Source organism: Podarcis cretensis, assembly GCF_951804945.1.
Source record: "Podarcis cretensis genome assembly, chromosome: 11".
Lineage (NCBI taxonomy): Eukaryota > Metazoa > Chordata > Lepidosauria > Squamata > Lacertidae > Podarcis > Podarcis cretensis.
The window spans coordinates 29,362,173-29,376,608 of NC_137180.1; the positions used below are offsets into that span (position 1 = coordinate 29,362,173).

The following is a 14,436-nucleotide window of genomic DNA, read 5'->3' on the forward strand; positions in this document are numbered from 1 at the left end:
GGCCCATCTTAGATTGGAGCTATTGCCATCAGTGTAGAAAAGAATGAAATGGCCATTTTCTTGCCTCTGTTTTGGATAGCTCTTTCTGTTGTTGTTTAAATTCATAACAGACACCCTTTTAAGAAATGACACACTAAAATAATATGGGAATTATATTATTAATTGTATTACTACATAACCTTACAGCCATTTATATACAACCAAACCTTTTCCAATGAAGTGTTAATGAAATTAACAATAAAAGGGTATAATAACTTTTGAAATAATTATATGGGTAATTTAACAATACATTTGCTTAAAAATGGAAAGCATTTATATAATATAAAGCAAAATCTCTGTAAATGCTATGTTGAATCAAAGACATTCTTATTGTTTCTCAAATACAAAGAAATCTTTTTTAAAAAATGCAGAATAGTGGTATCTCTTAAAAGATAAATTTTCTTTTTTATTACTTCCACTTTTAAATAGCTAGCTTAATATTATTCCACATGTGGTTTTATTTTCTTTCTCCCTGCTCCCAATGAAAATAGCATTTCGGCTGAAATCCTGTCCACATTTCCCTGGGAGTAAGCTCCATTGAAAACAATGAAACTTACTTACCGTATGTGTACATATGTATGGGACTGCACTGTTCATATATTTACCTCAACTTTTTTTTTAAGCATAGGCAGAGCTTTTTTTTCAGCTGGAACTCACCAGAATTCAGTTTTGGCACCTATCAGGTGGGCACCATTGCCATTATAAGAAACCAAGGGAGGCATTCACAGTGCATTCCAGCACCTCTTTTTCTGGAAAAATAGCACTGAACATAGGTATTCTCTTCAGTGCAAAAATTATTGTAGATACCTTGTGATTGTGTAAAACATTTAATGAATTACTTTAGAATTTCAGCTTACATTCACTTGCTTTTACATTTTTAAATGTAAAATATTATTATTATTAAAAGCAGGGCTTTTATCAGTTGGAACTAACTGGAACTGAGTTCCGGCACATCTCAGGTGGGTGCCATTGCCATTATAAGAGAACAAGGAGGTGTTCATGGTGAGTTCTGGCTCCCTCTTTTTCTAGGAAAATAGCACTGATTACAAGTAACTAGGAATGGAACTCTCAGCAGGGAAGCATTCTGAAAGAACATATATGGGCTTGTATTTTATTTGCAAACCATTATTCAACAATTTTCAGTTACGTAGTTTCTAAATATGAGGTTTAGATTCTTAAGCTGCCCTGAGCCAAGTCAATAAGAAATGTGCTCTGTATGTGTAAGATGAACGGATTTGTGTGATGCCTACCCCATTCATAATAACTCTTATGCATCACACTTCCATGCTTTCGGAGTTCTTAGTTTGGCTTCTTTATTGCATTGTTTAGAGATGACATCTCATGGATTTCCTAGGACGTCGGCAGTTGCACATCACCTACCCACAAGAGAATTAAATGACCTGCCAGATCCCTAGAAACAGAATAGTTCTTATTTATTGGGACATTTCTGAACAACTCAAGAGCATACAAAACTTGGCAGAAAAGTAGCCTGAGAGTACAAAGTGATACAAGAAAGTAGAACAACAGGTAGAGAGGATTCTTGCATTGAAAGGTTTTGAATTACCCTCACAAAGGTAACAAAGTTAAGCGGTCCCCAGGGCCATGGTTGGTTTAGTAAGCCAATATACATTTGGGATGATTTGCTAGAGTTTGGCATTGTTGGCAACCAGCAGCTAAAATACACTTGGCAAATGTACACACAGTTTTAACATGGATTTTTTAGAACTTTAACAACTTAATACATTATATTCCTAATTCCCAGTGATATGCTATTTTACATTTATAAGTGCCTGCCAGTGAAAAGTTCTCTCTTCATAATTGCCCTATCAGTAGATCAGAAAGCAGAGTTCCATCAATATGGTTAAAAAAGTATTTTATTTAGTATTATTTTTATAATTGTTATCAAACATACTACCTACAGACAAATATTAAATGCATCAAAATGTGTAAAATATTAAACACATGGGAAATGAAGCCATAGATATCGATCCAGTAAGTTACAATTTTTACCAATCTTGGAAGCTAATAATTATTACATTTAGAATATAATGATATTCTAATTTACTTCAGATTTTATCCCCTCTATGTCTCATTCCATTCTGAAAACAGTACAAGGCAAACAGAAAAGACAACAAAGGACACATCTGCCAAGTTCCTCTGCCCAACACCAGACTTTATTTATGATGTTCACCAAAATCCTTCTCTTTGGGGTTTTATACATTAACTTTATCCATTTTGTAAAATTCGGGCCTAGTCCGAACTTTTCCATTCACTTTACAAAGGAGGTCCATTTAGTTTGAATGTATGTGTTTCCTGCATTAATAAAATATAATGCAGTTGGTGTTCCCCTGATCTTATTGTTTTATTTATTGCTTGGATAATGTCCAACAATCTTCTCTATTTAATAAATCCCATCTGATCCATACCAATATGTTCTAGGTAATATTTAATTCAATCTCTCTAGAAAAATTTCTACTAGCATCTTACAATTTTGGTTCAATAGTGAAATAGGTCTATATGACTACCTTCCAGGGATGTTTGCCTTCTCCTGTATTACTACAAGTTTTGCTTTGGCACATGTGTTTTTAAAAACCCTAGTTTTCCCTAATGTACTCCTCATACATTATTGATGTTCAGGTATGTTTATTTTTTAGGACTCTGTTTTTGTTTTTATTTTTTTATAAATATTTATTAAGATTTTTCACAACAAATCAAAATCAAAACCAGTACACCAAAAATAACAATCAAAAACAACACAACAAAAACAACAAAAACGAAAAAGAAAAAATTATTACTTGCTTACTGTCAGGGGCTCAGGAGCAGAGGCACAGGGAAGAGAGGAGATGGAGAGCGAAGGGGAAGAATCCGAGGGGAGCGTAGGAGAAGAGGACAGTGGACCGAGGGATTCCATGAGCCTCTCCAGCGAATCGGAAGATTCACAGAAGGGGGCGCCAGTGGCCAGGGGTAGGGGGTTCCCAAGGGGAACGCCCCAGGAGCAAGGGGGCAGCAGGGACTCCCAGAGCAGTAGTTGGAAATCAGGACCAGCTTCCCCACCAGAGCAGAGTGGGGGGGAAGAGTCCCAAGTATCGGGGCCAGTGCATTCCCCACCAGGGAGAGAAGATGAGGCAGGGCTGACCACGACTCCATCAGAAAGTCGGACAACAGAGGGGAGGTCAGATCCGGCCAGTATCCCGGAAGAGGGAAGCAGTGACCGAAGTAGTGTAACGGTTAGGAGAAAGGTCACTGGGTTGGCGCGAGAGGCAAGTTCAAATGTACAGGAGCGCGGGACAGCAGAGAATGAGGATTGGGAACCGGGTCCTAAAGCCCGCAGGAGGCAGGGGGAGGAGCTAAGCGACTCAGCGTCGGAAGAGTCCAGAAAGGGCAATGCCCCAGCGGGCAGGAGGACCCAGAAGAGGAGAGAGCAGCGGAAAAGGTGGAGCAGGGCTAGGATCTTAAACTGGTGTCAGAGGGGAGGAGACTCAGACGGGACTTCGCCGATCTAGGGTTTAAGATGTAGGGCTGCGCGCTGCGGCTTTGAAAGGGAAATTGAACTTCAATAAAGACTTTTGTACATTACGACAGCCTAGCGTTGGTCCTCTGTGAGCTGGGACCTAGAGGCAGCTCTGACACTATCTTTATAACCCTCTTTCCTGGCTTCCTCACATCTCCCTTTTCTGTGTTCCCCTTTACACAAATCAATTTTAGCAGTTTCCTAGCCTCTTTCCGATCTTATTCAATATTGTACATTTCAACCTATTATGCATTTATTTTCCTTCTCTTTAAAAAAAAAATAAAAAAATTTATCGCATGTTCTTTATAATTTAATTTAATCCTTTGTATCATTTGTTTAATCACAACATAATAGTACTCTGGTCTTACCCCTTCTTTTCCACATCATTTTTGCGTATTTCCCAGAAAGCCTTAACCTTTGGGCAGGTCCACCAAAGGTGAAAGAATGTTCCCTCAGTTTCTTTACATTTCCAGCATTTATTATCGGGCAGGTGGTAAATTTTTGCAAGCTTGACTGGGGTCATATACCACCTATATATCATTTTCATAATATTTTCTCTTAAGGCATTACATGCTGTAAACTTCATATCAGTGGTCCACAACTTTTCCCAGTCAGCAAACATAATGTTATGACCAATGTCCTGTGCCCATTTAATCATAGCTGATTTAACTTTCATCCTGAGTATTCCATTTTAACAGCAAGTTGTACATTCTCGAAAGTATTTTAGTTTTAGGTTCTAACAATTCTGTTTCTAATTTTGATTTTTCCACCTGGAAGCCTATTTTTTTATCCAAATTAAAGGCTTCTCTTATTTGATGATAATGTAGCCAATCTCGCACTTTGTCTTTTAGTTTCTCAAAACTCTGTAATTTCAATGTGTCTCGATCTTGTTCTAGTATCTCCCAATATTTTGGCCACTTGGCCTCCATGTTGAGTTTTTTCAGAGCCTTAGCCTCCATGGGTGATAGCCACCTTGGAGTCTTGTTTTCCAATAGGTCTTTATATCTTGTCCAGACATTAAACAAAGAACTCTGTTTTTAAACCATCTTAATTCTGGCATGTTTTGCTTTATAAATATCTGAATTTCACGCAAATTCTATTGTGGTATTATAGGGGATTTCAGTAACTGTTTTTTCGTGTTGGGTAACCCATGGGAAATACACTTTGTTTAGAAATGTCTCCATTTCTATGAGACTTATATCAACTGAAATAATACAAAGAACTGTGCTGATATGCTAATAGGGTATATGGCGCCTTACAGAGTTGTGTGGTAGATATAGGCATGTAGGGGCACTGTTAAAGTGGTAGAAAGGCTTCAGGAACAGGACCATTATACAAATTTGCACAAATGCTGAATTACATGTATAAATTTAGGCTGACTTTCTGGTGGAAAGCCTATCTGTAAGAGAGAGAGAAAAGGAGGAAGGAGGCAGGAGAGCCAAGTCCCAGCACAAAAGATCTCATGCTCTGACCCCCTGGGACCACCCCCTTACAACACTGCTGTTCAATCCAAAGAAACTTACAGTGTAAAATAGTTAAGAGGTGGAAGGAAAAGGAAGAGGAAAAGTATGCTTCACTTACATTACAGTTTGGAATGAGAGTTAAGAAATACAGACCCTCCAAATGTCCCTATTTTCCAGGGACAGTCCTGGACTTAAAGAAGTCGTCCCGGTTTCTGATTTGGTCTCAGAATGTCCCACTTTGCTTTAGGACGTCCCTATTTTCACCGGAGAAATGTTGGAGGATATGGTTATGCAATCCCTGAGCCAAGGAAATAAGTAACTATACAACCTTTAGAAAACATCTAATGGCAGCCATGTATAGGGAAGGTTTTTAATGTTTAATGTTTTATTATGTTTTTATATATGTTGGAAGCCACCTAGAGTGGCTGGGGCAGCCTAGTCAGATGTGTGGGGTATTATTATTATTATTATTAGTAGTAGTAGTAGTAGTAGTAGTAGTATTGAATAGTGTGTCCCTATTTTCATCAGAGAAATGTTGGAGGGTATGGAAATAAAGGTGGGTTTGAGGTGGCGCTGTGGGTTAAACCACAGAGCCTTGGACTTTCTGATCAGAAGGTTGGCGGTTCAAATCTCCGCGACGGGGTGAGCTCCCGTTGCTTGGTCCCTGCTCCTGCCAACCTAGCAGTTCGAAAGCATGAAGTGCAAGTAGATGAATAGGTACCGCTTTGGTGGGAAGGTAAAAAGCATTTCCGTGCACTGCTCGGGTTCGCCAGAAGCAGCTTAGTCATGCTGGCCCCATGACCCGGAAGCTGTACACTGGCTCCCTTGGCCAATAAAGCAAGATGAGCGCCGCAACTGCAAAGTGAGTCACGACTGGACCTAATGGTCAGGAGTCCCTTTACCTTTAACCATTTAGTGTTTTTAGACTGTGAATGAATTACTGACTGACATTTAGGAAAGCAGAGCTAGCCAATGAGACAAAGACTATAATGAAACATGTATAAATAACTTTTGATGTTTTTAAAAGACTTTTCTGCTGCTCTTCCTGGGAAGAAAAGTTTTTACTGCCTCTATAGAAAACAATCCAGGTATACAGGATTTTAGTGTAGCTGTGACTGCATAGCAGATGATCTCTCTTACTCTCTTACTCCTGTCATTACATGCAAGAATGTGATTGTCTTCTAAACTTTACATTTATTTTTTTAAAAAAATTAGTCTGTTAATGCCAATGCAGATAGTCTTATTAAAGCCATGTTGTAAGGGGCAGGATTGTGGCTGAGAGATTGTGAGCTACATCAGCCCTGCAAAGTAACTCAGGGTTGTTACACCATTTGCTGAAGGGAGAGAAGGTAATGTTTGGTGTTTTATAGTGCTTTTATTTTTGTTGAAAGCCGCCCAGAGTGGCTGAGGCAACCTAGTCAGATAAGCGGGGTACAAATAATAAAATAATTGTTGTTGTTGTGTGTGATAATCCTGAACTGTGATTCAGGGTCATTAACCTGATAGGATTGTTGTTGAATAGTGAAATGCAGTGGAGAGGGGATTGTGAATTTTTTTGCAGCTCTAAATGACTATTTGTCATGATTGCAGTATACTACCTCCAGGATTAGACAGAACATGTTTCTGAATGCCAGTTGGGCAAGGGGTCAGGTAGTTAGCTGCACTTCTTCAAACAGCTTGTCCACATCTCAAGCCTCAAAGATTAAAACTGATACAGTACAGATGGAACTAACTGTGTTCTGGATGCCTCCATTGGAATTGCTCCGATAAGACTTAGTGTGGCATGCAAACCAGGAAAGAGTCTTTATAGCATTTTGACCTCCTTTATGCTTGGCTGAGATTCAACCCCAGCACTTCTGAACAATATATCCAGAAAGTGTTCTGGGTAGTCATTAGAAATGCTGGAAGGTTTTGGTTGTCCATGTGAAAACTTCACCGTCTTCATTGTGACATACAGTAATCTGTTCTAGCAGTGGGGGCAGGTTGTTTGTGTTGTCCAGAAAGGCCTAGGAAAAGTCTGCATGAATGCTTAGTGCATTGAAAAAGTACCTGTAGATCTATTCACATGTGCAATGTTGTAGTTCCAGGAGCTGGGCAAGATAACTATTCTGCTTTGTTTTTCTATGAAAATCTATAACTACTTACCGGCACTGTTATTGTGTGTTATTAGTTATTTTCTAGCTATGGCATCTTATAGTTCAATAGCTTCTGGTGTTTTATATTATACTAGTTTTCAGCCTGGCTGCCATTGGGAAATCTCTTTATCCCCCCACTCCAAAGTTAAATTGTGTGAAGAGAGAACTTTCACACACCTGAATTCTATTCTATGTGTGGTGTGCTGTGCTCTCTATTGGAATGCTGATCACTCTTTTGAGGCAGACTTCATGTTTTGAGATGTGTGATGGATGTAATGGTGTCTCCTTTTCAGACTTTTCTAGCAATTAGAGTGCCTTAGACTAGATATATACAAAAATGTTAGCTGTCTTTCTAAGAAAGTATTTTAACAATTTTGATACCTCTCTCCATAAGCTAAGCCCAAACTTTAAATATCTGACAGTGTGGAATATACTCAATCAGGTATCATTCCAGATTATCTGATAACAAACTATTACATTTAGTTTGGAAAATTAACCTATAATCAATTAACCATATTCTATATGCACAGAATTATACAGAAACCTTGTCTTGAACATTTTACTTTTGAAGTCTGCCATCTTGAGTGGGTGGTATTTTTTGTTCCTGAATCACTTGAGTGCTTTCATAAATATCTCTCCTTGTTTTTCCACTGATGATTGTTAGTATGTGATTTCTGTGAAGTTCTGGTGCTAAAATAGTTCTTGTTTACCTGACATTGCAATAACATAGTTGTTGAACAGTTGTTCCAGGATGTCTATATTACAGCAAAGAAAGCTAATATCAAATACTGATCATTAGAGTCAAAATGATAGAAGTGTGCCATTCCATAGAAAATTGTTTCAAAATCTTTTTGGATTTATCTAATGTAAATAAATGCAATAAATTGAAGAAACTATTTGGAAACATCAGTGATACTACACTGTCTATTATTCATTGTTTCTCAGTTTGGTCGTCATATAGTCTTTTGGTTGATACAATAGCTGGGTGAAATTGTTTCTTTTATCTCTGTTTTTCTGAAATGACTGTAGAAAAATAACAAATGTTTGATACCATTTTTTGTTTTGCACATCAGCATTTACCAATATTATTTACAATTTTGTAATACAGAAACTCATAGTTCAGCTAACATTAATTAGCCGCACAAATAAATGTAAGGGAAGATATGATGTTTGTTAACTACTCTAAGTTTCAAGTTTTTTTTATTTCTGTGCATTCAGAATCTATCAACAAAAATGCGCTTTGTGAAGCACTTAAGTAATCATTTAATTTTGAAACATATATGCACTTCATTTTCACTCTGCAGCATTTGCATTGGATACTTTGGCTATCTTTTCTCTACAGTTTTAAATGTGTGGGAACATTAGATGAGGATCTTTTTTATATTTAAATGAGTGAGCTTTCTGTCTAGCAAGTGACTCATTGTCGCAATGTCACTACATCTCAAGATTTGACCTTTTGCACCATATGGATTCATGATAGTCCACGTAGTTTTACAGACCAGATTGCTTTTGTCCCCCCGCTAGAGGGTATCAAAGCCTTTTGGACAGGAATTTTCAAGTACTGATAGATTTGGAAAAAAAACACAAAACTAATTTTTTGCATATTCTTCGCACCGCCAGATGTCGCAAAGGCTTCATTGATGAAATGTTATTTATCCAAAATGTGGCACTACTGGTATTGTGTTTGAGAGGGCATGACAGGTCACTAGATTGTCCTTCAAACGTTTGATTTACACATTCACGAATAGGTCAAGTTGAGAAGATAACCACATGTCTGACATGGATGTTACTACCATTTAGACAACTGGTGCAGTTACGTTAGTCAGTAGCATCCCTATTACTCTGAAACTATAACTTAGTTTCCCTCTTCTTCTTTTAAAAAAATAGCTACTAATATTATTCAGCTAAAAAGGTATATCTTTTGAAATTAGATATTTTATAGATTCATGTTAAGAGTCCCCCCCCAGCTACTATTGGCTAACATGGATAGGCCACAATTTTTTTATTTTTAGTTTTTAAAAATCTTTCTGAGATGTATTGCAGAATAAATTTCAGGTCTGTGTTACTGTGTATGCATAAATTGACAGTTCAACAAGTAAACATTGGGAACATGAATTTGATTGATTTTTTTTATTGAAATGGAATGAGAATGATAGTGGATAAAGTGATCTTCCTTATTGAAAGAAAATATGGTGTTTTTCAACATGTCTCCAGAAGGAATGCAAGGCCTGTCAAAAAACTGAGCAACACATTATATCTCTTAAAAGGTGAATTAACATAAGTATGTCACTTAGTTTATGGATCAAATTTCACCCTTGTCAGTTTTATTCAGAATATAATAAACTTTATATTGTAAAAATAGTGTTATTATATTATGTTTTGAGACAGGATATTCACTGAAATTTATTGCAATTAAAAAATATATTTACCTTAACAATGTCAGTTCAGCAAATTGTCCAAAATTTGTATTCACATACAGAACTTTGTTGAACTCCTGGTACCTTTAAGTACTTAAAATAAATGATCAAATAAGTGATTTCCCTGTGTTTTTGTTTAATGTGCTTTGCCTGTGTATGTAGCAGCTGTCAAGATAAACTTGACACGTGCATCACTTTTAAGTCAGTTATGATTCCTCCCAAATAAGCTGAGCTTTATTCTTACTAGTCTTGTTTTTGTATGTATAATATGCTAATTGTGCAAATAGTTAATATTAATTTATTGAAGCTTCATCACAATGTATTTGATATTGCCACATTAAAATCAATGGATGGTTTGTTGTTGAATTCACAGCAGCAATGTTGTATCTTAAATTTTATTAACCAAAATTGGTTGATAGTTGACAATTTATCTACATCTATTTTAATTTTACTCAGGGCTTATGTCTCCTAGTGCATTTTACAGGGCGAAACCATATCTATCTATCTATCTATCTATATCTATCTATCTATCTATCTATCTATCTATCTATCTAATATTATTTGTACTGTTTTTTATAGTGTTTTTATTGTTGTACACTGCCCTGATACCTTTTGATATGGTGCTATAGAAATACTTTTATACATAAATATTATATAGTCACATTTAAGATTGCATAAGCTTTAATTGTCTGTACAGTCAAACAAAGTGGAGTTATTCCATTTGCATATCTCTGGGTGTACACGTGTGCACATATTACATGGTCATCCTTATCCATAGATAGGGATAACTAGATGGGGATAACTATAGATAGATAAGTAGATGATAGATAACTAGATGATCATACTGACCCACTAACTCGCTTACTTTAATAGCATTGGCATTGTTTTCATTTATATTGAAAATACTGAGTGGCGTGCAACATAGTCATAAAAGCACAAATACAACAACCAATTTATAAAAGCAATAACAAAGAACATAATGCATGTATATTCTGCAGCATTTGTGAGAAATGTGGTGATTGTTGACATTTACCAGTAATTATCAAGATTTGAATAAACTCAGAGAGAAATATCAGAAAATTTAGCATTAAATTTAAAGCTGAGTACCGTACCTTCAATAAAAAGTACTCATTTTTGCAATGTTATCTCATTTAAGTGATTTCCTAATAAAAGTTGCTTTTCTTTTTCTTAGTATAAATATTAAAAGCAAGGATTGTGACTTAAACGTTTCTGACATTTCTTACTGAGCCACTTAAGGAATTAAGAGTCAGTGTCAGCATTCGCTCCCATTTCTGACATATACCATGTTATATTCATACATAATGTTGATGTGCACAGCATTAGATGCACTTTGATATACATAGTGCCAAAATATGTACAGGCATTCAGAAGTTTTATGTGCATGTAGGAGCAACACTAAATACTAAAAAGAGGCAAACAAAATATTTCTTAATAGCAGATATCTGAATGTGTGGTTGTAATTTTATTTTATTTTATTTTATTATCACTGTGGCTCTAATTCAGAGGAGGCATCTGGTGGTGGAAGGGGTAGTGGCGATTTTTGCTGCTTCTCCCTACAGTTTCCCATATTGTTCCAAAGCATCCTCCAGCCATGTTTTCTTAGATGGGTGGGTGGCTTCCAGGGGAAAGAAATACCCTTCTGCCAACAGGACTCTCCACTGGATGGGAGACTGTCACTAGCATTTTAAATTAACAGGTTCAGTAGAATACTTACTTTATTTTCCCCTATACATGAAATAGGTTGTTGATGAGTGGCACTTAACATCCATAATACCTGAATGTTTATACAGAGATTAATTCTTCTGTATTTTGATACAAGGATTTTTGACTGCTTGATTTAACTATCATGTTGCTATTGCATATAAACAGATGAGCATTGAATTTATTTAACTATTCATAGTGTATGATCTCTCATTTCTAAATGATTATGGCATTGAAATGGTTAGAATATATGTATAGTTTATAATGTATATTTGAAACATTATTCCATATGATATAGACCATGGTAACCACAAAAGTGAAAGTTAGCAACTTTTAAAATGTGCACAAACTTTTTCTCAGCTTTGCATATTTTTACAGTGGGTTGGGGGGGATTTTCAAAACCTTATTTTGTTTTAAACTAAACATTGTACAGGATCATACAAAATGTTGCACTTTTTGATACTTTCAACATAATGTTACAGTTGATTGTGTATTGCATTATTTTGAAGCACATTAATCAAGAAGATATTGTGTAATCTGGAATATATTTATCTGAATTTAATTATGACACTCTAACTGTATTAGTATGGGTTTGGTGGAAATTAGAATTTCACATAATGAAAGCCGTAGTGTGGTAACAGCATATAACCATAAGCACACCTTCATGGAAGTAAGTCCCACTGAACTCAGTGGGACCTAGGTCTGAGCATAGGAGTGAGCTATAAATATTGTATGACCACTTAGCTAAAAGGTGGATTTAAAATTAATAAGAATGAACCTTTGATTTCTAAAAAGCTATTCTAGTTTTTGTTTTTGTTTTAAAAATGTATCCCCTTTATCTCACAGAAGGGCACATTGCATATTTGGTTATTTGGTTCTATAATATTGTTACCTTGCTTGAAACACATGGTCTCCCTTGATATACAAGGGGGGGGGGGGACTGAATCCATTTCAATAAATTAATAGGGATGAGAATCCCAGTCCATCCTTCTTTTCAGAGGTTCGCATACATTGTAATGAAATGCATTAGGAGTTTTCTTCACTTGAAATCCAAATGAGACCCATTTTGGCTCACACCCTTGACAGTCTCTTTTATAAGCACTGCTGTCTCCTGTTCATGTGTGGGCTTAGTAAAAAGGCTTCCTTTGTAAGATGCACAGAGACAATATAATGCCACGAAAAACGAAGGTGTCAAAACACAAAGTTAGAGGCAATCTAATCAATGCCTCCTGGTTTTGCCTTTGAAAGCTCTCTTCATTAAAACTCTTTAATTGTGAGGCTTATCTGGAGGTAGAGCTGTTACTTAATATTTTCCAGTGTCATTCTTCGGACAGTCATTTGTACCTTTTAAATGTATTTTCAATATTCATTGTTTAGTAAATTGGATGTCTTATTAGCATGGTAGTAGTAGAATGACTTTCATTAGAATTATTTGAGGTAATGAGATACAAACATATGGTATTTATCCCCTCCCTCTGACAAAAAAAGTTGATGAGCTTTTAGACTACACTAGGATAAAAACAGTGTGAAAAAACATTTTTAATGGATATGCATTTTTTAAAAAATGCATTGTCATTTATGTTTCCAATCAACTTGTGATCCCATCAATAATGGTGTAATTAAATATGCCAAAGTACATAACTTACAATATATCTAAATATAAATAACTGCAATTGAGTATACATCTTCCATTGCAGAGTTTGTTTTAAAACAGTACATTGTGTGCTATTAATATTATGTAAGTAAATATTCTTCCAAATTAGTCTTTCATCACACTTGTGTTTAATAATAATATTATTATTTGCAGAATCTGCTTTACAATTTTTCAGAAAAAAGTGTTGAATCCCTGTTGCTTTATTGCATTACAATTAGGATAAATAAATAATTATAAAATAGGTGGAAATGCCATACAAAGCAGAGTGGATTTTTTTGTGTAGGCATAATTTAAAAGGAACAGATTCATGCAACTTTGACCTGATTTTTCAGAGCCTAGTATGGCGAGTACAGCTGCTCTAGCTTAGTAATTATTTGTGATAGGTTGTTTTTGAGTCCCATATGTATAAAAGCTCCAGGCCCAACTATCTCATTTGTTGGCACACAAACAGATTCTTCCAGGTGCTGAATATTAAATTTTAATATATTATTTAAATATTAAGAGAATTATAGTTTCAGTAATTGTATTGCTACAGCTGTACTACATAATATGGCCGTTATCAGCTAGGAAGGGTGCATTGGTTCAAAATACTTCATAGAAGTAAATATTTGAATTATTATATTGGATAATGTTTCATGTAAATTAAATTAATATACTGTACAGTTATTTCAGCACATAACCTGTATAAAAATAATATTGTATATGTTTACAATAAGATTAGAAGTACTGAAATCATAGTATTTTCATTTTCTTTTGTGCAAAAGACCAGTCTGAGACTTGCATATATTAGTATATACTGACTCATAGTGAATTTGTACATTAAATTATAGCATTTATAACAGCAAATTGCTATGCATATATTGTATTGTGTAAGCTGTTTCGGGCATAAGACTTTAGAGGCTTCCCTGTACCTACAAACATAGGTCCAAGTGCACAATACACTGGGTTTTCAAGAATACTAGGGCAGGGAAAGACCCTAGATGTGTCTCAACATTTTTGGTATGAAGTCAGGAAGGAACCTGGTGGATCTTTAGTGGAACCTGGTAGAAATTGGTGGATCAGCTAAAGTGTATAGGGTATAGGGTAATGGACTGAGTTGGTGGGTCCAACACTGCTGTTAATATCAAAAAAGTTTTGTTAGGTCAACTTTGAAGTAGTATTTAATATAGTTACTGACTTTCCAGATATTGATACTAACTACCTCCTAGAACACATTTTTTAATGTAATCATGGGTGGATGGCAACCCTAATAACACATTAAAGGAGTCTACTTCTGCTTTTTTCATTCTCACCCAGGCAATTAATAGAATCACAGAATTGTAGAGTTTGAAGTGACCCCGAGGGTCATGTAGTCCAACTCCTTGTGATACAGGAATCTCAACAGTTCTGAAATCTGAAGTAGCTATCCTCACTGACATGTAACCATAGGCTGGGCATTACTTACATTTAAACTTCAAAATATGTGAGACATACCTAGCAAGGATGGAGAGATGGA

General features: G+C 35.8%; 1 protein-coding gene across 4 annotated transcripts in view; it reads left to right on the forward strand.

Annotated features, from left to right (window-relative positions):
• Positions 1-14,436, forward strand: part of KIAA0825 — a 190,647-nt gene that overhangs the window by 96,056 nt on the left and 80,155 nt on the right. Inside the window, exon 21 of one of the 4 annotated variants that reach the window (XM_079995311.1) lies at positions 2,149-2,278. The exons of the other annotated variants lie outside the window; for them this stretch is intronic. Coding sequence (XP_079851437.1) covers positions 2,149-2,263 — 115 coding nt within the window. The 3' untranslated portion in view covers positions 2,264-2,278. Of the gene's footprint in view, positions 1-2,148; positions 2,279-14,436 lie in introns of those variants that run through there. 4 annotated transcript variants of the gene reach the window in all.